Source organism: Bicyclus anynana, chromosome 13, assembly GCF_947172395.1.
Source record: "Bicyclus anynana chromosome 13, ilBicAnyn1.1, whole genome shotgun sequence".
Taxonomy (NCBI): domain Eukaryota; kingdom Metazoa; phylum Arthropoda; class Insecta; order Lepidoptera; family Nymphalidae; genus Bicyclus; species Bicyclus anynana.
The window spans coordinates 10,837,790-10,861,336 of NC_069095.1; the positions used below are offsets into that span (position 1 = coordinate 10,837,790).

Genomic DNA, 23,547 nt, shown 5'->3' on the forward strand with positions numbered 1-23,547 from the left:
ACATTATTAAAAATTTATAAAAAAAATTCACCCTCCCGCTGCGGGACATTTGAGTGCCCAAGCAACCGGTGGTCAGGGCTCCAGAGTGAGGAACCTCCTCACAATACGCGCCGTCTCAAGAATCACTGCCTTTTGTATCCGACTCTTGATCCAACAGTTAAGCGAAAGCTTCTTAAGGTGTTGGTCGAAGCTTTTCGCTATAAGACCATTGACTGAAACAACTATCGGAACAATAATAGTTGACTCAACATTCCACATGGCGGTAATCTCGTGAGCAAGGTCCAAGTATTTTGATACCTTTTCCTTTTCGGCTTTAACCAGATTATCGTCATGTGGAACTGTAATATCAACAATTATTGCACGACGCACTGACCGATCGACTAGCACTATATCAGGTCTATTGGCTACAATATACCTGTCAGTGATAATCGTTCGGTCCCAGTAGAGCAATGCACTGCTATTTTCAAGAACTGACGCTGGGTCGTACCTATAGTAAGGCATCTCAAAATCGATAAGGTCATATTGAAGAGCAAGCTGTTGGTGGATTATCTATTATTTGTTCTTATTATTAATTATCAATTAGTAACACTTCTTCTTGTTGTTTCCGCCCGCGTCACCACATGGTTCCACGGAAGACCAGCGCTGCGCTGGTGCATCCATCACTAGCGTAGCACATGCTGAGTGGAGACCATTTTGGTACCACACACATCATTTTTTTGGATTTAATTTAATCATTAGTTTAATATCTTTAAATTATTAGTTTACTATATTTAAAATTTCTGTCTTTTGTTTTAGGTATTTGTTGTCCTTTGTGTATTATGTGTGTGTGTGTTAAAATAAAATAATTTTCTTTCTTTCTTTCTTTCTTTCTTTCTTTCTGTTTATAAGTCCTGCTACTGCTGGACTTCCTCATTCACTGTTTTGATATACAGATCCTGATACTAGTTATTTTTAGACTTATTATTTGGTCTATGGTTTTACGAGAAAAACCTGTGAAAGTTCTCGTCCGGCGAAGTACCCTATTACGTATCAGGTGTATTATAGTCCGTATACGGCATTTTAGTTATCTGGTCTGAAAGGTATGCTTGTCAGTGTAATTTCAGGCATATATATGGGCTTAAATTATGCCTCAGGTTACTTAGCGCAGGGTAGCGCAATGTAGGTACATAAACGATGTATTCTCTTGTTTTTCGAAGTATTTTTTTAAAACTCTTGTAAAGAAGTTAGCCCTTGACAACAATCTCAAGTAATGGTAAGTGATAATTCAATAAGATGGAAGCGGGCTAACTTGTTAGGAGTAGGATGAAAATCCACACCCAATTCGGTTTATTTCGCTTTGTCGAAAGACATTGGCAATTGTTTTCCGTATAACATCACGGGAGCCATCTGCTTGTTTCATAATCTATTACCTATTATAGAATTACCTATCGAGTTTTTCTTTCTTCCAATAATTTCTTATTAGTACCTTAGGGTGAAAGTGCTACATCCTCTTGCAAAAAGCACGTTAAGCCTCGGCCATTATCAGTAGGTACTTAGTTCTTGTCCTTAACATAAGCTGAAGTGATCAATGAGTATTAATGTCAACCATTATCGCGGTGAGTATGAGCCTGCAGCGAGAAGTTCTTTAATATAAGCTTTCCCTCTCTTCTGTTGAGCCTGATTATTGATGGATCTATGGGTATGTACTTAAATGAAATTCTTACTCAACACGAAGGCGACGTCAGCTCTGTCCTCTTGCAGACACACCCATGGACTGTTGTTCGATGAACATTGTTTCTTCAATTTGGAGACGTCGTCACCTGTCAAATAATAGTAAATCTAAGTATACTAATATTATACTACTACTTAACTACGCAGGTGAAACCGCGCGGCGTCAGCTAGTTAAATGCATAAGGGAGACCCAAAACGAAGTCCCATGCCATTATTGTTGAGAGATATATGCGAAGATTTTCTATTATTAGATTTACGTGCCTACAAAATCATCGTAAAAATTGATCCGATTTTGCGACTCCACTGAGCGCACACATGCACAATTTTGTGTTTACTTACATTATATACTTAATACCTATGTATGTATAGGTATATAGTTTTTACATTTCATACTTACTCTCTCTTAATAGTTTTTCCAACTAGGAGGGGAATGGGAATATTGGTCACATTTAAAAGATATCTTTTTAAAAAACAAAAACGAAACTGTATAAATACCTCTAGGGTTATTCTCTGGCTTGTCGACTCCAGGCAAACATGAGCCTGAGAAAAAGTCGCCAAAGTTCTTCACGCATTGGTCGGATGTTATTTTTCCCTTGTTAATGAGGTAATACAGCGGGGCAGCAAATCCTCCAAAATTGCCGTATGAACTGTGGCAGGATCTACAAAAACACACAAATTATTTAATTTGACACACCAGTATAAACTTCTGCAAACAAGGTCATCATAACCAGTGGCGTAGCTAGGTAACCAAGGGTTCTGCAAATGAAAAACTAGAGCCCCACATTATCTAAACTGGTTAGGTTTTATCAAGTACTAGCGGACGCCCGCGACTTCGTCCGCGCGAAACTCGATGTAAAATTTCAACTACCCCTATCTTACCCCTACCCTACCTCTACCCTACCTACCCTACCCCACCCATACCCCACCCCTACCCTTCCCCTACCCTACCCTTACCCTACTTACCTTGTAGATATTTATAAGATCTACAGTAAATTAGAACATTTTATGGTTCTATCTTTTATAGTTTAGGCAGCGTACGCAAAATAAGTAACTTTTCTGGTTGATTTTTTACACCTTGTATCCAAAAAACCCAAATATCCTACGGAACCCTATTTTTTTCCTAAATAAAATTTAGCCTATGTTACTTGTGGATAATGTAGCTTTCGAATGGTGAAAGAATTTTTAAAATCGGACCAGTAGTTTTTGAGCCTATTCATTACAAACAAACAAACAAACATACAAACAAAGTTTTCCTCTTTATAATATTAGTATATAGTATAGAAAAATATTAAATAATACTACTATGTATAACTATGCTCCAAACAGACTTTTCGGTTACGTACCAGGAGTTATTATAATGCAGTACAGTAAGTAAATTCCTAGCACGCTTCACTCTAACAATATTAAGTAGGTAAACAAATGCAAAGTCAACTAATTATTCAAAGTTATGAACTTGTGAAGGCCATATGGATTGTCAACGAATATTTCTAAGTAGGTAATATGTAACATCGGTCCACCTAGTGGGGGGTCGAATCCTATCGATCCTGACCGCTTGCATCCAGCGAACCCCCGAGACTCGCTTGTTGTCGTCAGTCCACCTGGTGGTCGTTCAACACTACGCTTTCTAGTTTCTAGTGCGGTGTCGCCCTGCCAACCGATTGCTACCCCTCTCTAACTCCATACCCTTAACGGAAACAAGTAGATAGATAGAGATAAATTCAAGTCTGAAATGCGAAATAATGGTGGTTTGTCATACACTACATTGTCTTGAAGCAATTAAACTTACAACAAACATAATATTTTCTATTCGAGATGATCGTAAATTATGTATCCAATATCATCATCGCTGGCAAATAACCATCAAAAGAAAGTAAAATTTGCTGGATTCTCAAATAATAAATCTTTAATAAAAATATTCAAAGGGTCATCTAAGATCAAAGAATTTTCGCTCACCGTTTCCCCCTCAAATCCTCGACGTTATTGAAGGGAGTGTTTTTCTTTACAACCGCTACAGCGTAATTGGGTGTTTTTGTCGATCCGTACACTTCGTTGAAGACCGGATGGAGGTTGTATTGTTTGGATGCTGCAGCTACACGGATACCATCCACAGATGCCAAGTCTGAACCGTTGTCTTGGACCTATAGTTAAAGGAAAATTCAGATTCTTTTTATTGTTACCAATTCAGTCCCACTTACGAATAGTCAGGGGTCCCTAGAACATTTGTTACACCTGATTACTAACAAGCTAATTTTTCGTGAGTAGCTTCATCTCGATGAGACGATCAACTTTTTTTATTCACGAAAATTCTTGATTCTGGTAACTAACCGAGTTACCAGGAAATGAAAATTTCAGACCGTCGGAACGAGATATTGTACTATGCAATTTGTAGGACAATGTGGCTTTTAAATTCTATTACTATTAATTAATCAACAGTAAAAAACAGCTGGTTAGTAACAACTTTTAATAACTTCGTTAGTGATACAAGTTGGGAGGAGGGTAAAGTAACAAAAGTTCTTACTTTACTAACCAGATATCTTTTTTACTGTTGATTAATTAATAGTTATACAATTTAACAGCCACAATGACCTACAAATTGCGCGGTACATTATCTCGTCCAACGCTCTGAAATTTTCATTTCCTGGTAACCCAGTTAGCTACCAGAATCAAGAATTTTCGTGAATAATAAAGTTAAGCGTCTTATCGAGATAAATCTACTTACGGAAAATTTACTTGATAGTAGGTAATCACTTGTAACTTTGTTTCCTCGGATCCCGGGCTATTATAACAATATTATGACTAAACATACTCTTGTAAATTGTTTAAACAAAAAAATATTATTTACAAAACTGTATATATTTCACACAGTGTTCTATATCTGTCGAGTCGCTAGTTCAAACAAGAGTTTTCTGAATGGTTTAACAAAAGGCACTTTTAACGTTAAAGCACACGCTGGTTGGATACCTCGACGAGGCCTTCTGTTTTTTAACCAGGTGATAGATAGATAACAATGATACCAGTATAAATGCTACTTACACTCTTAAAGCAGGCCTCCTGTGAAGATTCTTGGACGCAGTCTAGTTTGGGCCGAATGTCCCGACTGAATGCGAATACTGACATAGAACGGCACTTAGCCAGTTCCACGTTGGAAGTTACGCACAACCTAATTCAAAAAGAATTATGATTAGGTACTCGTAGAAGGTCACAAAAAAATATTTCAAAAACTCTAACCAGACTATTTAAAAAATCTTTTTAACAAAAAAGTTGTGCCAAAAATGTCAGTGACGTATTCATTAAAGCCGTTTCTGAAAGCACGGGAAAGAACTGTCTTGAAATCCTAACTTTACGATTTAATGGACTTGTGTTGGTACCGCCCTCAAAGTGATCAGAAGGTAGCACAATAAAATGTTATTTTTCGCTTATTAGTTTATTTTTGTGATTTTGAATTTTTGTTAAAATGATTTTATTTTTGTTTTTAGTGTGTGTGTGCATAGTGAACGAAAGCGCCACAGTACGGATAATTTCGTTATTTTCATTTTAACACAAAATTAATGAACCGATTTTCATCAATTAAATAAGACTAATCTGGAAGTATACTCTTTCAAACAAAAAAGAATTTTTAAAATTGGTTAAGAAATTACGAAGTTATGAAATAACAAACGTAAAAAAGAACATACGCATTGAATTGTGAACCTCCTTCTTTTTTTGAAGTCGGTTAAAAAGGACGAAACAAAAAAATATATTTCATGTAGAAATGGAGAAATGTATATTTACCTTTACCTTTATACATTTCTAACTATAAACTCATACCTGTCCATAGTTACTTATAACTTTGCATTTATAACAAGGCCAATATAACTTTCACGCGAAGTGTACTTAATTAAAAATATGATAAAAATAAATAAGCATATTTCCATTTTTGTGCCATCGCAATTCATTATTTTCGGTGAGATCGCGGTCAAGCGCAAAACCTGACAACGCAAAAACCTTGTAATAAAATTACTTAAACAGGAAAACCAATCTGCATGACAATATCAGTAGGTATATTTAGTTTGTGAATAATGGCTCTTGTGTTTTGTATTTTTTATCCTACTACGAAAATGGAGAAATATGTATATTTATAGTATATGAGATGAGAGCTGTGATAGCCCAGTGGATACCTCTGCCTCCGATTCCGGAGGGTGTGGGTTCGAATCCGGTCCGGGTCATGCACCTCCAACTTTTCAGTTGTGTGCATTTTAAGAAATTAAATATCACGTGTCTCAATCGGTGAAGGAAAACATCGTGAGGAAATCTGCATACCAAAGAATTATCTCAATTCTCTGCGTGTGTGAAGTCTGCCAATCCGCATTGGGCCAGCGTGGTGGACTATTGGCCCAACCCTTCTCATTCTGAGAGGAGACTCGAGCTCAGCAGTGAGCCGAATATGATGGGTTGATGACGACGATAGTATATGTGTACCAAAGCCTTCATAGATAAAGGGACGGTCTCAATTCTAAGGTTTTGTTTTTCCTGATTGTGTAGGAAAAAAGTGCACAGAAGTTAAAGCAAAGCTTGACCGAGTCCGCTAGTATTAATATAATCAGGCGTTACTTTGCGGAAGATTATTATAATAGTGAGTAATTTATTCATTTTGCTATGGACAAAATCTGACGACTCCATGCGACTACGTCACCCAGGTAGAATAGAAAATTTCACTGTAATTTAGATTCTTATTGGTTGAAGTAGGCAAAATAATGAGACAACCATAGTATATAAACATATGCTAAGTTAAGTTTAATTATATACTCAGAGGCACCATTATCCGTCCACTTTATTATCGTCGTTATCAACCCATATACGGCTCACTGCTGAGCTCGAGTCTCCTCTCAGGATGAGAGGGGTTAGGCCAATATTCCACCACGCTGGCCCAATGCGGATTGGCAGACTTCACACACGCAGAGAATTAAGAAATTCTCTGGAGTGCAGGTTTCTTCACGATGTTTTCCTTCACCGATTAAGACACGTGATATTTAATTTCTTAAAATGCACATAATTGAAAAGTTGGAGGTGCATGCCCCGAACCGGATTCGAACCCACACCCTCCGAAATCGGAGGCAGAGGTCATATCCACTAGGCTATCACAGCTACACTTTATTATAATAACGTCATGTTAATGAGGGCGGATAATTGTGTCTCTGAGTATATTTAGTTTAAGTTAATTAACTTAATTTTTGTCAAAATATTTACCGGACAACTGGTTCTGGTGGTCCGTGTCCTCTTTCGATGACCTCTGTATAGTTGGCCTTCTTCAGATAGTCGGCAGGCTTGATGGGAATGTTATCTGCTACGTGGTGGATCTTGTCAGATAGACCCAGCACCATAGTGAACCATTCGGGTTTACTCGCGGCACCTAGAGGTGGAACCAACGATATTTTATATTATAGACATGTTACGTGCCTACAAAATCTCCGCAAAAAGTGATCCGAATTTAGCTACACCACTGAGCTTAATTCTATTAATAATTATGTATGTTTATATAGTTTATACACTTTCTGAACACACAACCCGACATTGTTTTTATTTGTTTAAATAATAACTTTCGTTGTTTACAATGGGATTCAATGAAATGGGGATGATGACTAGGTTTGACTATATTTATTTTTATGATACATTCAGGTAAATAAGGTCAATGTTAACTAATTTATACATAAAAAGCAAAGATTGTCTGGATATTTGCAAAATAAATAAGATTATAAAATTTTAAAATCTATAAATTTTTTTTATCGTAATTAAATGAAAATTCATACAGTTTTAGCTTCCTTACATTAAATGTGACATTTTTCAATAAATGAACTATAAACATAAACGCACAAATAACAAAGATATTAGTGATTTTGTTTGAACGCTCATACAAATCTAACGATCAGCGAGCCAACGACGTCACTAAATCGTGCCATTTTGTATGGAGCGTTTTTCAGGGATCCGCGGCAGCGCCGCAAATATGACCCTTTAAATCCCTATAGCTCCGAAAGTAATGATCACAGATGCCCTGTTGCTTTTACAAAATTGCTTTGCTATTAGTATACTCTTAATTTATATACAATTTAAAAAACTGTCATCATCCCTTTTAATCGTCTCAGTTTTAACGCGCTAGTGACATATCCATAGTACTTATAACATAATTGGGTGGAACTGATTAGTATTAGTCTGTCATTGACCTCCTGAGGGTTTACCCTCTATATCTTAGAGGTAAATCCTTAATTTTTGACGAAAAAAAGAAAATTAAAAAAAATATGGTTCCTTCCCTACATGCAATGAATATTTTATCGTTTATTCCATGGTTTGGGGTATATCCTATCGTATCAGTATTTTTGTGCATATTACACAAGGGATTAAAGTGCTAACTTTAACCCTACGGAACCCTACACTGCGCGTGGCCCGACACGCACTTGGCCGGTTTTTGTCTTTCTCTTAAAGCAAAACTTTTAATTTTAGTCTAGAAACTAATGTACTTACCAGCGTTGGACAATTGCTTGATCTTCTCCCTCAAAGGCGAGAGTTTTGCCAATACATCGTTGTGACCCAACAACCCTTGCCACGGTCTAGCAGCCCACGAGCAAGGCTTCTCCCTGACCGGTACTTTGGACCCGTCCACGCAAAGATACGCGAACTCGTCAGGGTTCTCTGGTGATTGGCTAGCTGGTGTTTTTCCAACTGGCAACTGAGGAATAACCAACAAGACTTAGTACCACCTGAATAATGCCAATTCGCAAATCTCGCGATAACTATGCATTTTTCGGGATAAAAAATAGCCCAAGTGTTAATCCAGGATATTATCTATGTTTTAAATTTCAGCCAAAGCGGTTTAGTAGCCGCAGCGGTAAAGAGTAACAAACATCCATACAAACTTTCGCGTTTATAATATTAATTATTTATTAGTATAAAATATAATTACTTAGTTAATATTTTACCATTAATTTTTATTAAGTACGAGTGCTTCATTTAATTCGCTGAAATAATGGTTATTCTGTTTAGTCACTGTACAACGATTAATTTTAGTTAGTCTTGTGTCTACGTGAAAATAGGTTAGAAGGCAAGTAAGTAATTAATGTAATTGTAATTTTCATTGTCGTCATCATTTGATAAGCTTCACGTCTAAACCACTAAATCGATTTTAAAAATTCTTTCACCAATGGAAAGCTAAAGAGCAACATATAATATATTTTATCTTCGTATTCCCACAGGAACGAGAACTACGCGGAATAAACTGCGGAACGTTACTAAGATTAAATATGGAGGAAATAGTCTGAGAAGGATATGACGCTAGTCGTTTCCGTGACGAGTGGGGAATAGTGAGAAGGGGCAAACTGGCGGGAGTGGCTTGTGATAGGCGCTCGCCGTACGGTCCGTTGCAGTGCTCCGGTGGCGGGCAATCCGTCAACATCACTCGTGATGTAGTCTTTCTCGAATTACGTTGAATTAGACAGGGAGAATGTCTCTCTGTCTCGAGTAGTGAACTCTGTTTTGTTTTGGTTACATTTACTTGTATGATTTGTTTTATTAATTAAACTGTCCAGACAAATATTTTTTTTTTTTTCCACTTCTGAGTAGTTTCCTAACTATATATTTTTTAATAATATTCTAATAATAATGAAACATACCCCGAAGAACTTCTTGGTATAGATGACTTTGGTGAAGGCGACTTCGCCGCCGTTGTGCGCCAAGCACCTCAGGGCTCCCTCGTACCCGCTGTATATGTCGGGGTAGTCGCAGACGTCTGGGTGCTCGCACATCGCGCACAGCTGGCTGTATTGGCTCTCTGTAAACATTTGCAGCGGTTCTCAAACTGTATGTATATTTGCAAATGCATGTATCTGCAAATAAATAAATTGATTGAAAAAAAAACTTTTTTGGTGACGGAACCCTCTTGGAAGGCGAAATACTTGACGGAACCTTACAGTAAAACAATTGTTTTTGTAAATGTATTATTTATTAATTAAACTATTAAATATTAAAATAACGGTTACTACTTATAACATACTTAGTAAGTTACTACCTAACAAGTATAATGATAGAAGATATTAATAAAGAAAAAAAAACTAATGGGAGGTATGAAACGCGTAAAAACGTTCGACCTGAGAGAGGTGTTTAGTTTATTTTCTCTCGCGGAACCCTTACAGGGGCTTAGCGGAACACCAGGGTTCCGTGGAACACACTTTGATGGCTGTTCTACAGTATTATTGTCATCATCATTAGCAACCCATTTTCACCCCACTGTTGAGCACGAGTCTCCACTCAGAAAGAGAGGGATTAGGCCCATAGTCCACCACGCTGGCCTAATGCGAATTGGCAGACTTCACATACGTAGAGAAGTAACAAAATTATATAAGTAATAAATTATATGCAGGTTTCCTCACGATTTTTCCTTCACCGTTTGAGACATGTGATTTTTAATTTCTTTAAATGCACATAACTGAAGTGACCTTGACACTACCCTGCCCGACATTTTATTCATGCCCACACTAAACCATTTATGATTACAACACAAAACATTATCAATAATTATTTTTTTTGGACAAAACCACTAACGCGACTGGCAGCGTGACGGTTTCTACGCTGCATAACAAACAACTGAGCTCAAGTCATCAAATACCGTCTTATTTATACCAACACTGATACCTCCCCTCTACAATAACATAAATAATTACTGTTAATACCACCTGTAATCGAGGAACTATGTAAACAATAATGTGATTCGTATATGAATTTGCTTATTTTGATTATCTAACCTATTAAACATCTCCAAAACCATCTTCTACATCTCCTAGATTGACATAGCTTCCTTATTATCTTTTGTGTAATGTATTTTGTTTGTGCAAATAAAGTATAAAATACATAAACCTTCTGTAATTAAAACGAAGAATTCACACAATGATTCTGTTCATAAAATTTTTATATAGTGCATTGTCGTCTATCTCGATAAACTGTACTATACGAGGGTACAATTAAAATCTTGGCGTTCCGAACAATTGCCCGTTGTCGCCCGCAGACATTTTTATTACTTTCTAGATTGGGTCGACACGAAAAATGTTTTTAGCGTTTGCTATATTAAACGTATGAAAGCCTTTTAAGAGCTGATTTTATATAAAGCTTTATTGATATTTTTAGATTAAATGTATAATGATTTTTACAAAAAGAAATAAAGCTACTTGTAACTTCATCCAATGACTCTATTTCCACTTCATGTTAAAGAAACTCAGTTAATGTTAGCGATTCATCCAAATATTTCAATTTTTTTTTCTAAATTTATTTGAGTAGTTCTCTGGAAGATTCCAAGCTGCATCACGAAAAAGTTAAAAATTGACATATTTTTTTTAATCTTGACAAGTTAACCGTTGAATACAATCTAACCTGAGGGTAAGTGATGATGCTATCTACGATGGAAGCGGGCTAATTTGTTAGAAGGAATATGAAAATCCACATCCATTTCGGTTTCTACACGACATTGCCGGTAGGGTGGTAACTAGTCACGGCCGAAGCCTCCCACCAGCCAGACCTGGACCAATTAAGAAAACCTCAATCGGCTCAGCCGGGGATCGAACCCAAGACCTCCGCCTTGAAAATCCACCGCGCATACCACTGCGCCACGGAGGCCGTCAAAACCAAACATGCCTACTGTATTGAATCGGCTGGAAATAAACTGGTGATGGAACTTTTATAGATAATACGTAACAGAAAAAAAAGTTTCAGTAAGTAGAAGAAAATACAAAATTCTTGTAAGGATGTTGATAACAAGGCATTTCGGATAATAAAATTGTCTATTCTTTTGCCAATTTCCGTTTTGTATTTATATTCTGCATGGAAAATTTCCTCTTGAAAATTAATCTGTCTTACCACCTGTTGCTCCGAGTTTTACGTCTTATGTTCTTCGTACAAACTTTTCGAAGACACTGGCGAAGTTTTTGAGTTCTGAAGGGACGATAAAGTACGAATTACGTCAGACATTTTGATCATAAATCGTTTTACTTGAACAATTACTTAGCGAAATTCATCTTTGTTTCAGTTTTTATGGCGTTGTTGTTTACCTCAATCAAGTAAATGAATCGTCCGTCCAGTTACATAAATAGCTTATTATGGAATCATGAGGTTATAAGTTCGAGATTTTGTTGAGGATAACATGGAGTTATTTTTTAACTGACTCTTTTAAAAAGAGGTTCTCAATTTGAGGAATATGTTTTTTTATTACCTCATAACTTCGTCATTTATTAACCACTCTTGAAAATTCTGCTTTTGTTTGAAAGAGCAAGATTGGTCCCATTTCATTTTTGGTTTAGTAATGTTGTGTTAAAATGAAAATAACTGAAACTTTTTGAAGTCGGTTCCATTTTAATGTTAAAAAGATCATTTCAAGAAATTTTCTCTAGCAGTTCAGAATTTCTTACAAACTACAAAAACTACAGCAAAAATTTAAACAAAATGAGAAAAAATAATTAACTAAATGATAAAAATAACAAAAAAGGAAAACTATTTCTCGCAAAAATCTTTGCACAATTTGATCCAGTTATATGAAACAATTAGAATCAGAATCATTTATTTGCAAGAAACATTAAATTTAGTTATACAAGGATGTTATAATACTCTAGGTAAGTATATATATTTTTTAACACAGCAGTTTTCTGGGCGAAATATTTATTACCGAACGTATAGCGGTTAACTTTGTCATAAAAATTATATAGGGGTTTGAGGTCGTAACGAAGATTGTTGTGGTATCACAGAGAATTTCTTTTTACATATATGTGAAAAAAGTAAATGTTTAGCGAAAATTCGCCCTTGTATGAGACATACAAGTATCTTTTAGGGTCTCGTAGTCAAAAGAAGTCTCTTATTCGCCGTCAGTCCGTTTATAAAAACTCTATTTTACCTCAAAAACTTTATTTAAGAAAGCTGATATTTAACTTGTATAATTACAACCAACCTTCAAAGTATAATACCTTGAAGGCGTGCTTTGACGGTGTGTTTAATAGATGATTTCTTTGAAATCTCTTTAATGTTATATTTCTTAGTCAAAATACGTTTAATTCAATGTTTAGCTCTACAGTTTATGGTTTATTATTAATCGTAGCTTGTGTCAACTCATCACAAATTCTGTAAACATAATGTTTACAGAATCTGTTCAGAGAATTTGGTAGTTTTACGATGTTGTTGGTTTACCGTGATTCCTGTTGTTCGTTTCCAATTGTTAATCTTTGGTCTGTTGTAGGTAGGGTTGCCAAGATGTTTTCAGAAAATATAGTATTTTACAGATTTAGCTATAAAAAATATAGCACGCTTAAAAAAATATAGTATTTTATGGAGTAAGCAGAAAGTCAACATTTATTTAAAAATAATAGTAGATTGTTTTCTCCACTTATTAAATTTTTCGTAAGTAGGTGTTTCATTTGTAAGTCTTTTAAGATCCATCTCCAAATTAGGGTCACCATTCTCACTAGATGAAGACATAACAATTAATGTTGCGAAACATGTAAATTACGGTCACAAGTATGGTTTATTCACGGCAATTGTTTTTAAAATTCTCGCTTTTTAATTTTATTTTTTTTCTTTCACATGAGAAAAAAGCAAAGGTATTACACCGTACAGGATGTCTCATGTCTTCAAATCTCGCTCTATTCGCAACTCAATAAAAATTAAATAAAAAAATGAACGCATTCCACAGCTGCATTTCATTCCAATATAAAGCTTTTCATTTATTTTTCAAAACAATCAGGGCCTATAATGATTCTATTTTCGAAAAACTCAAAAACAGGAGGAGGTTTTACCTTATTTTATAGAACGATTGGCAACCCTAGTTGTAGGTAGGTAGGTCAAAGTTGGCCTTGACAAAGCGGTGCTAGAACTTTCCTTGTTTAGACTTCTGGAAGCATTGAAATTCACAAGACAACGACGTCAGACATCTTGTTAATAAATCGTATTTCTGTGAACAATTACTTATCTTAATGGAATCGTAATTTATTCTTACTTGTTCCTCCCCTCTTATAATTAACTTTGTTTTTATTCTTTTGGAAGTTTGCCATATAGCTTTAGGGAATACATTTTTAGACATCGTTTTTTGGCGCCATACTACGATACTGTATTTAAGCGAAATGTTCATACTAGCTCTATTAGTTAAGACCAGAGGTTCCCAAACTTGATATTTGAAATAGTTTATGCTTCCTTGGGTCTTGGTATATTAATAGTCTAATTACTTCAGGGCGCTAAAATAAGTAAAGAAATTAATTACTGAAAAACTTACTCTCTAAGTTAAAGAAGAAGGGACAGTTTCTAAGTTTGTTTACACTGAAAATTTCCGAGAATACTGCTTACGACTGAAAATTTCTTAGAATACTTCTTAATTTTCGACGATATTCTCGGTAAAGAAATTATTTCAGTACCTACTTCAGCACTTCAACTCTGTTAAAGAGCTTATTTACTTAAAAACTTAATTTTCCTTACTTACTTCAAAGTGAGTAAGGAAAATTCTGTGGACATTGCAAATTTCGCAGGATACTTCAAAACTTTGCGAAGTAAAATTCCAATGTTAGTAATAACGAATAACGATTTTAGCATTTACTGAACTTCTTATTCAGAAATGAGAGCTTTTAAGCATCGAATTATTTAGAGTATTTAATAGAGATAATAAAAAAACTATCGCATTTACGGATAATTTAAAAGGCCATAAGATGAGAGGAAGGCCAAAGAAGAAGAAGAAATACTCATATTGCACACAAAAACACAAAAATAATTTAAAAAAAAGTCATTAAAAATGAATAACTTAAACTTGCTAAAGGATTATTGCTATAAGCAATCAATCAAGATCAAAAATATAAAAAAGAGATGGTTGTAATGAGTAAAAGAGGATAATGTGTGTATTAGAAGTAGAAATAGTAAACAATGGAAGTGATAGACATGTTTTGCCGCTCCTACTTAAGTGGGATAAGGAAAAGGAGATGATGATGATACTTTTTGATAGAACTTACTCCAAAAGGACGTCGTCTTAGGGTCAGGTGACCATGTCCCAACGATGCAGGATTTCTTGAAGAAAGTGGAAAGGGCACGAAGTTCGTTCTCCTTCGGGGAGATGGTTCTGTCGTTCATCTTGGGGAAGATTGACCGCTTCATCAGCATCGTCAGCGGGATCTGTTTTGGAATATATAATCTATACTAATATTATAATGAAGAATGATTTGATTGTTTGTTTGTTTGCATTGAATAGTCTCCGAAACTACTGAATCTGTAGGGTTTGGGAAGCTACACTATCCGATTGTTATAGACTATATTTTATCTCCAAGGGAGCGGGAATTAAGCGGCTAAAATAGAGTGACATCTGTTAGTATTAAAAAAACATTGATGAAAAGCCTGATGTAATTATTTTCATTTGCACAAACATTATGAAAGTAAGCATTTTCTTTCAATGAATACCTACCAAACATTTTGTAATTTATGTTAGAGGACTTACTTCTTTTATTTTATTAAAAATGTTTTCGAGACTTAGTTTTTATTTTACAACAGTAAGGTGAGCATTTCTTATAGATGATGACAAACAAATAAACAACAATAACGAATTTGAGATTTTTTTGTATTTTAGAATATTTGCGTAAGAACATTTCTTATAGAAGTTGGCTACGAACAAATAAATAACAAGGATAAAGAAATCAGAGAATCCGTAAGGAGTTGTACAATATTGCCACAATAATAAAATTCCAATATAAAAAATATGGGGAACAGATACAAAAGGGATTTGATTTAATATCACAGTCGTAGAATATTTTATTCAGATGTTCTTTTGTTGCCAAAATTAAATTTATTTGTCACAAGCTTTCAGAAGCCATCTTTTGTTTCACAAATGCCTCGCCATTTTTATTAAATTTTCCATCAGAACATTCCAGAAACCAGACATTAACATGAAGCAAGAAGTGCTAGGCACTCTATTTCTGATTTATATTATTTGAAGCTCCCTACAATTTACGTTCCATTACATTTATAGACTAATAAATGGGACTAATAAAACAAAATGAGTTATGTGATTCTAAGGAAAAACGGTTATGTGATTGTGAGGACTAATTTGAGAATTGTAACTTTCAACATTCAGTAATTTTTTGTGTATTCAGAATGAAGTTCCAATTGTAATAATAACAAAAGGACATGTCCCAAAATGGGCCTTCATTATTTATAATTTATAAGCAGGTAGATAGTATTTTTTACGGATAGGAGATAGATAATGCTGTTGAGAAAATAATTTTCAAAATTTTTGGAACCCGCATTAATTAGATAAATATTTTTTTTTGTTTCGCTCCCTTATCTAAAAATTAATCATAGACAATACAATAAAAGTATTCAAAACAGCCAATGAGAACACCTGGAATTGGAATTCATGACCGGTGTAAGCTGTCAATGTCATGTAATATGTATTGTCAAATGTCAATATGACACAAGTTAAAAAGAAAAATTGAATCGTAGACAGAGAAGCATTAAACAAAAAAATCCTTAAATTGCTTTAAAAACGCCATAAACGAACGCTACTACGCTAAAGATCACTGACAATCTGTCAGGGTGTGTTACAAGCATGTTGCCGTGATAAAAATTCTCAATATTGACAGCTAATGAAAAAAATACATTTTATTAAATTCATTTTAAAAAAATGCAGGTCCCAAAAATTTGTTATTTTGATTTTATGTTATTTTAAGATAAACATATTTTTTTCTGCTTAGTTGACACTCGGAATAAAGGACCAGCCTCCATACAAAATGTCCTTTAAAAAAATTAAACTTCAAATAGGCTAGTTTTACTAGCACTTTTTAACGTCAAATTCGTCGGTTTGAAGAACACTTTAGACACATGAATTAGATGACGACAAAACTTGAAATAATAAATGAAGTTTGAATTGAAGTTGCCGAAGACGGCTGAATCTCTTGAGATGCGGTGCGACGTACCGGTAAATACCAAAGAAAAGTCCAGTCAATTGAAATATTTGAAATGAAACTTATAATAAATCTGTACAGAGGTTAATTCTGTACATAAAATATATTTCCAAAATATCTATCAGAGGGTGATTAGTGATCGATAGTGATGCTAAAAATGCAATCAGCAAATTTTTTTCTCTATCTGTCTGTCTGTATGTTCGTTATAGAAACAAAAACCACTCGACGGATTTTGATGAAACTTGGTACAATTATTTTTCATACTCCTGGGCAGAGTATAGTATACATTTCATCACGCTACGATCAATAGGAGCAGAGCAGGGAAGAGAAATGTTGGAAAAACGGGAGAAGTTACTCCATTTTTACAGCGATACTACTATAAGGGATGGATTAAAGAGGTCTAAGGGCGGACGAAGTCGCGGGCGTCCGCTAGTAATAAATAAAATTCTTCAAACTAAATCTGTTCCCAGCTTAACTATTAGGAACTAAAGATTTTCAAATACAATACAGTTTGTGTGGGGAAAATAGGTTTTGAAGTTGTAATTGAAATAGTTTTCGCCAAAAGGTTGGGTTGGGTCCAACTTGCCGTAAATATTGTGAAATCCGATATTCCGGTTGGGTGTTCCGTAATGGACGCGGTAAACTTTTGACCTTCATTGAGTAACTTTTATAAAGTACTTACTTCAATAAAACATGAACATTTTCGGATAGCGTATAAACCACAGAACATAAAGCACTTAAGCTACACTTATATCCGTGGTACCTATATACCTTATACGAGGGGTGTGCATTGAGTAGTGAGAAAAAATAAAAATACTGGCAGGCATAGTTCAGACATCTGTAACACTAATATAGCAAAAAAATTCACTACATTCACCATTCATGCTCACTGCCTATAGTATGCGCATTATCATCTGAGTCGTCCGGTCATAAAAGTCAAAAAAGATAGGAATGTGCAGCGCGCCTACCTGCGCACCCTAATTATCGATAAACGGCTACCTGCGCACGTGCTAATGATGAGTCAATAATGATTTGGACGATTCTGATTGGTCGGTTTCTAATGTAATTGCATTGCGTATTTTTTTTGCTATAAATGTGTTTACTGCAATTAAATAAATACATTCATGTGTTACTCGTTGCGCACTATGGATACTAATATATAATAAATTTGGCAGAAGACGAAGATTCTGATGATGAAGACTCAGATGAAGATTAATTTTATTTAGTTAATAATTATATAATATGAAATATGTATTATATTAAATCAAATATTGTTAATTTTTTTAATTTTGTGAACAAGATACGATAATAAACTTTACTTATCGATAATATGTCTTTCATTGTTACACCCTTCACTAGACGGCTCCATAAGACCCATAAGTGCAAGCGAGATAGATATAGAGAAATGATTTATGGCCCTAAGACTCAGTTGTTAATGCTATTAGTATAGTGAACAACGTAGTATGATAGAAAAGTACACCCTCTATACTATAGAGGGTGTACTTGTCTCTAACTTCTTACAACTTCAACTTTTGCTAATAGCCTGGTTGGTCCAGTTGATACTTTGTTTGGTTACTAATTGTAAAGTCTTGGGTTAGATTAGGAATCTATTTCAGGACCAGTCCAGTAGGCCCAAGATGCGACTAGTGAAATATCTCGTTAAGAGAAATGGACAAATGTAAACCATGGATATCGCTATTTATTTTATTGTGTTGGGACGAAAGAGATAGGACTGAGATAACTCCTCCGCCATTGGTCAACATTTTCCATCTCTCCTCACGAGATATGTCGTTGGTCGCATGCTAGTCCTACAGGAGACTGAAGATGACCAAAGGAATGAAATGAAGACGTACCTTGTAACCAACATTTCTGTTGACGCCAGTGTGACACGACTTCAACCCCTTGAGCTGATCCAAGTTGTTGATGGGCAGATCCTTGTGGATGACGATCACTGCTTCGTACCGGAACTCGGCTGCAAATAAACAATAACACTAATATAAGTTTGTTACGCTTTCGGAATAGGCCTATGATGCGCACCACGGCCATCTCGAGAAAAGACAAACAAACGTCGACCAGTAGTGGTGAATCGTAAATAGCGTCCCATTGCCGAGAAAGAAAGAGCGATATTTTGTATTTTGTCGTTATTGGTCGTCATTTCTCTATCTCTCTTCTCGAGTTATGACATGGTGTGTGATCTTAGGCCTAAAGAATTTATATGTATCTCAGCTATATATTATACGCATACCTGAGAATTTCTAAATTCTCTACGTGTGTGAAATCTGCCAATTGAGCCAGCGTAGTGGGCTATTAGCCCAACCCCTCTCGTTCTGAGAGAAGCATCGTGCTCAATATTGAGCCGAATATTTGATGTTAATGATGATACTAATAACATAGAAAACATATGTACAAGTACGAATTATGTGGTAAAACTTAGTCTATACTAATATTATAAAGAGGTAAAGTTTGTAAGTTTGTAAGTTTGTCACATTTTTTAAATGGGGTAATCTTCGGAACTACTGGTCCGATTTTAAAAATTCTTTCACCAGTAGAATGCTACATTATCGGGGAGTGCTATAGGCTATATTTTATATTGGTATCATATATATTAGCCGAGTTATCACAGTTTTTGTCATACAGGTCGGACTGAAAATCCTCTTAAACAGACTTATTCGCATGCGCTGCCTTAACTATTGCGTAAAATTGAAATTAATGTATGGAGACTTTATGTATCTTTAAAAGTTCTACAAAAAAGTTCGCGACACCATATATCTATTTTCTATATATTAGCAAATATAAGACCTTTTGTGTTTTAAAAATTATTAATTTTATATACTTAGGTTTACGTCATTATTTATACAACTAAACTTTAATCCTTATTAAAATAAATTATTTAATAATCACAAGGATATTATGGAGATAAGATTTGCCCTTTACAGTATGTTAATTACTTAAATAGTTTCGGAGATAATACAAAATTTCTAAAAGACGCAGAAATTCCGCTAAAGACGCAGAAATATGACACCCGGCGCTTTCATTTACGTAGTTCCCGTTCCCGTGTGAATATGGGGATCAAACATAGCCTTTGACACTCGCAAATAACGTAGCTTTCTATTGGTAAAACAATTTTCCAAATCGGTCCAGTATATCCAGAGATTACCTCCTACAACCACACGAACTTTACATCTTTAGCATAGAAGTCTTTCTATTATTAGCATTGAAGTCTCTATTTCCCTTGGTCATACCACCACTCTCGAAGGACTGGACCGATTTTGCTAAGGGTAGGAGTAAGATAGAGAAGTTATAGGGTAGGGTAGAGGTACGGGTAGGATAGGGAAGTGGTAGGATAGGCGTGAGATAGGGGTACGAGTGGGATAGGGTACGGGGAGGGTAGGGGTACGGTGTAGGTAAGGTAGGGGTAGGGTAGGGGTAGGTTTGGGGTAGGGTAGGGTTAGGGTTCGGGTAGTGGTAGGGTAGGGGTAGGGTAGGGTAGGGTAGGGTAGGGTAGGGTAAGAGTAGGGTAGAGTAGGGGTGGTAGTAAAGTTGACATCGAAATTTACGCGGACGAAGTCGCGGGCGTCCGCTAGTTTTGTATAATGTGTTTTGACGGCCTCCGTGGCGCAGTGGTATGCGCGGTGGATTTACAAGACGGAGGTCCCGGGTTCGATCCCCGGCTGGGCCGATTGAGGTTTTCTTAATTGGTCCAGGTATGGCTGGTGGGAGACCACCCTACCGACAAAGACGTACCGCCAAGCGATTTAGCGTTCCGGTACGATGTAGTGTAGAAACCGAAAAGGAGTGTGGATTTTCATCCTCCTCCTAACAAGTTAGCCCGCTTCCATCTTAGACTGCATCATCACTTACCAAGTGAGATTGCGTAAATACTAATCTTTTAAACGTAAAAATGGAACAGACTTTAAATACTCATTTCAGTTATTTTGTTTTTAATACAAAACTACTAAACCGATTGTCATAAAAATTAAATAAGACTAATCTGGAATCTAATCTTTCAAACAAAAAATTTTCAAAATTGGTTAACAAATGACGAAGTTATGAAGTGACAAATATTAAAAAAAAACAGACGCGAATTCAGAACTTCCCCTATTTTTTGAAGTCGGTTTAAAATACGAATACTTTAACATTAAACCAAAACAACCGTTATAAGTCTACAATAACAAAGTTTGTTATCACCATTAAACAAAGTAACTTATTCCTCACATGTATTTGTGGATAGTTCGAGTATCTGTATGTATCGCCGCGAGCAGTTTGCCGTTGCTAACCCCATTAATGTCAGTTATATTTTGAGCTATAACTATGATTTATCCATTTTCCCATTTTCGGGGATTATAGCGGATATGTTGCCCTGTAGACCCGAGGCGATTTGTGGATTTATTACAGTAACTAGCTTTGCACTGTAAGGTTATTTTTGTGCGCTTTTCAATTACTTAAGGGTAACAGTCAGCTTAGGATTAATTTACACGAGCAACAACTGCTACTGATGACTGCATTCGACTGCAGTCGACTACCGTTAACTGCCGTTGATTGCCGTTGACTGCCGTCAACTGCCGTCAACTGCCGTAGACTGCCGTCGACTGCCGCCGATATGTCGGCGACTGCCATCGACTGCCACCGAGAAGTCGCCTACTGCAGTCGACTGCAGTCGTCGGTAGCAGTTGCTGCTCGTGTAAATGAATGGGCGTCGCCAGGAGGGATACCAAGAGGGACAGCCCTCACACCAACTTTCTCAACTTCGGAGTGACAATGCAACTTACGATGGAAGACGGCTTACTAGGAGGAGTTTTCGACGGCCTCTGTGGCGCAGTGGTGATGATGAATTTACAAGACGGAGGTCCTGAGTTCGATCCGCAGCAAGGCCGATTGAGGTTTTGTTAATTAGTCCAGGTGGAAAATTCCGCTTTCTACGGCCACCACCACACCAGATTTTAGCCAATACAGAAAATATAAAATCCTAAATTGACTACACTGGTAATCGAACCCAGGACTTCTCTGTTGGGAACTATATCACTACTAACTGCGTGACCGAGGTTGTTAAACCTCGAAATCGGACAAGCTCTCAGAATAGAATATTCAGTTCTTCAATCTGTCCTCACTAAAAGCTTATATCAATTCAAATTTAATACAAAACAAACGGAATGTCCATCAAAATGAATATTCATCATTTGATTTCAATAATTGGTCAAGTGCGAGTAGAACTCATATTAAGGCAGGGCTCCGTACATTTCAGACTACAAACTGTGTAATGAATAATGGCGATCAGTGGATTTAAGTGAAAGAGGTTTATTTCTTTAGACAACGAAATAACATAAGAGAAAATAACCCATTTTCCAAAAATGCTATCTGGAACCTTTTTTTATTACCTACAGACAAACACAGCCATAATTCATTTATGTACAAGGTGCTGGAATGGCGACCCCGCACCGGGACCTGAACCGAAGTTGTTGGACCGAAGACTGAAGAAGACTGAAGAAGACTGAAGAAGACTGAGAAGTGCTGAATGTTAGTGGCTTGAGGCCGTGTTTTTGGAGGTCAATGCAAGAGGCCTATGTCCAGCAGTTGACGTGCATCGATTGTTAATGATGATGAAGTACCATGCCATTATAATAAATATCTGATAATGATCGTTAAAGAATCAATCGCCCTAATCCCGCCATTAGAGCATCGTGGAATGTCATAATATACCTACTCAGACACGTAAGGCTTACCCATTTTTTATTCCACTACATTTTCTTTAAGTTAGCCCTTGACTACAATCTCACGTGATGGTAAGTGATAATACAATCTAATATGGAAGGGTGCTAACTTGTTAGAAACGAAAAGTAGGTACGCTAAATCGTTTGGCGGTACGTTTTTGCCGGTAGGGTGTTAACTAGCCACGGTATAAGCCACCCGCCAGCCAGACCTGGACCATAACGAAAGCCACGATTACATATAGAACAAGATCGAACGCAAGTCCTCCGTTTTGTAAATCCACTACACATACCACACGGAGGCCGTGAAAGTTTTACAATTTAGAGAGCTACATGGAACCCTAAAATGCATTCTGAAAGGAAGATAAAAAAGTTCATTGACCGATAAGCACGAACTCACTCCATTAGAAAAAAGAAGATACGACATACTTTTTACTTTCTCCGACTAAGGTGACGTAATTTAAACGTAATGCTGTTGAAAATCGTTCAAGTTTTCATATCAGAGTTACTTTGACCTTTGATAACGGTAATAGTAAAGTTAAAAGAACCATCATGTTGTGATAAGAGGTTACTACCTATTACAATGTGAAAAATTACATAAATATAATTCATTGTCATAACAAAAGTCGTTTATATATAGAACTAGCGGACGCCCGCGATTTCGTCCGTATGGAATTCAGTTTTTCACAAATCCCGCGGAAACCATAGATTTTTCCGGGATGAAAAGTTGCCGATGTATTAATCCAGAGAAAAATCTACTTGCATTCCAAATTTCAGCCAAATCGCTTCAGTAGCCGCAGCGTAAAAGAGGAACAAACATACTTACACACTTACACACTTTCACACTTACACACAAACTTTCGCCTTTATAATATTAGTGTGATTACTGCATAAATATAAAACAATAGTAGAGCAGAGGTAGGGTAGGTTGGGTGGGAGTAGGGTAGGGGTAGGGAAAAAGTGCACATAATTCAAAGAGAAGCTTGATGGGGTTCGCTAGTTAGAAATAAAATTTAAAAAGTCCTGATTGATTCGGTACCTGGAAAATAACTACTCAAGGTCAAAGGTTAGCGTTTTATTTTCCTACTCAAATCATGATAAATTCTAAATTTATCACATATTGTCTCTGTATGCTAAGCGGGTTATACATAATACATGGACCAAATTAATTCCAATCTATTAGTCAAACAAGTTCCAGC

At 36.1% G+C, this 23,547-nt stretch overlaps 1 protein-coding gene across 1 annotated transcript in view; it reads right to left on the bottom strand.

Annotated features, from left to right (window-relative positions):
• Positions 1-23,547, bottom strand: part of LOC112050410 (transferrin) — a 39,025-nt gene that overhangs the window by 1,685 nt on the left and 13,793 nt on the right. The window contains exons 4-12 of the mRNA XM_052884927.1: positions 18,497-18,615; positions 14,703-14,862; positions 9,351-9,508; positions 8,206-8,410; positions 6,937-7,099; positions 4,744-4,870; positions 3,664-3,848; positions 2,206-2,369; positions 1,704-1,799 (exon numbers count right to left, since the gene is read on the bottom strand). Of these exons, the coding sequence (XP_052740887.1) occupies positions 1,704-1,799; positions 2,206-2,369; positions 3,664-3,848; positions 4,744-4,870; positions 6,937-7,099; positions 8,206-8,410; positions 9,351-9,508; positions 14,703-14,862; positions 18,497-18,615 (1,377 nt within the window). The remainder of the gene's footprint in view (positions 1-1,703; positions 1,800-2,205; positions 2,370-3,663; positions 3,849-4,743; positions 4,871-6,936; positions 7,100-8,205; positions 8,411-9,350; positions 9,509-14,702; positions 14,863-18,496; positions 18,616-23,547) is intronic.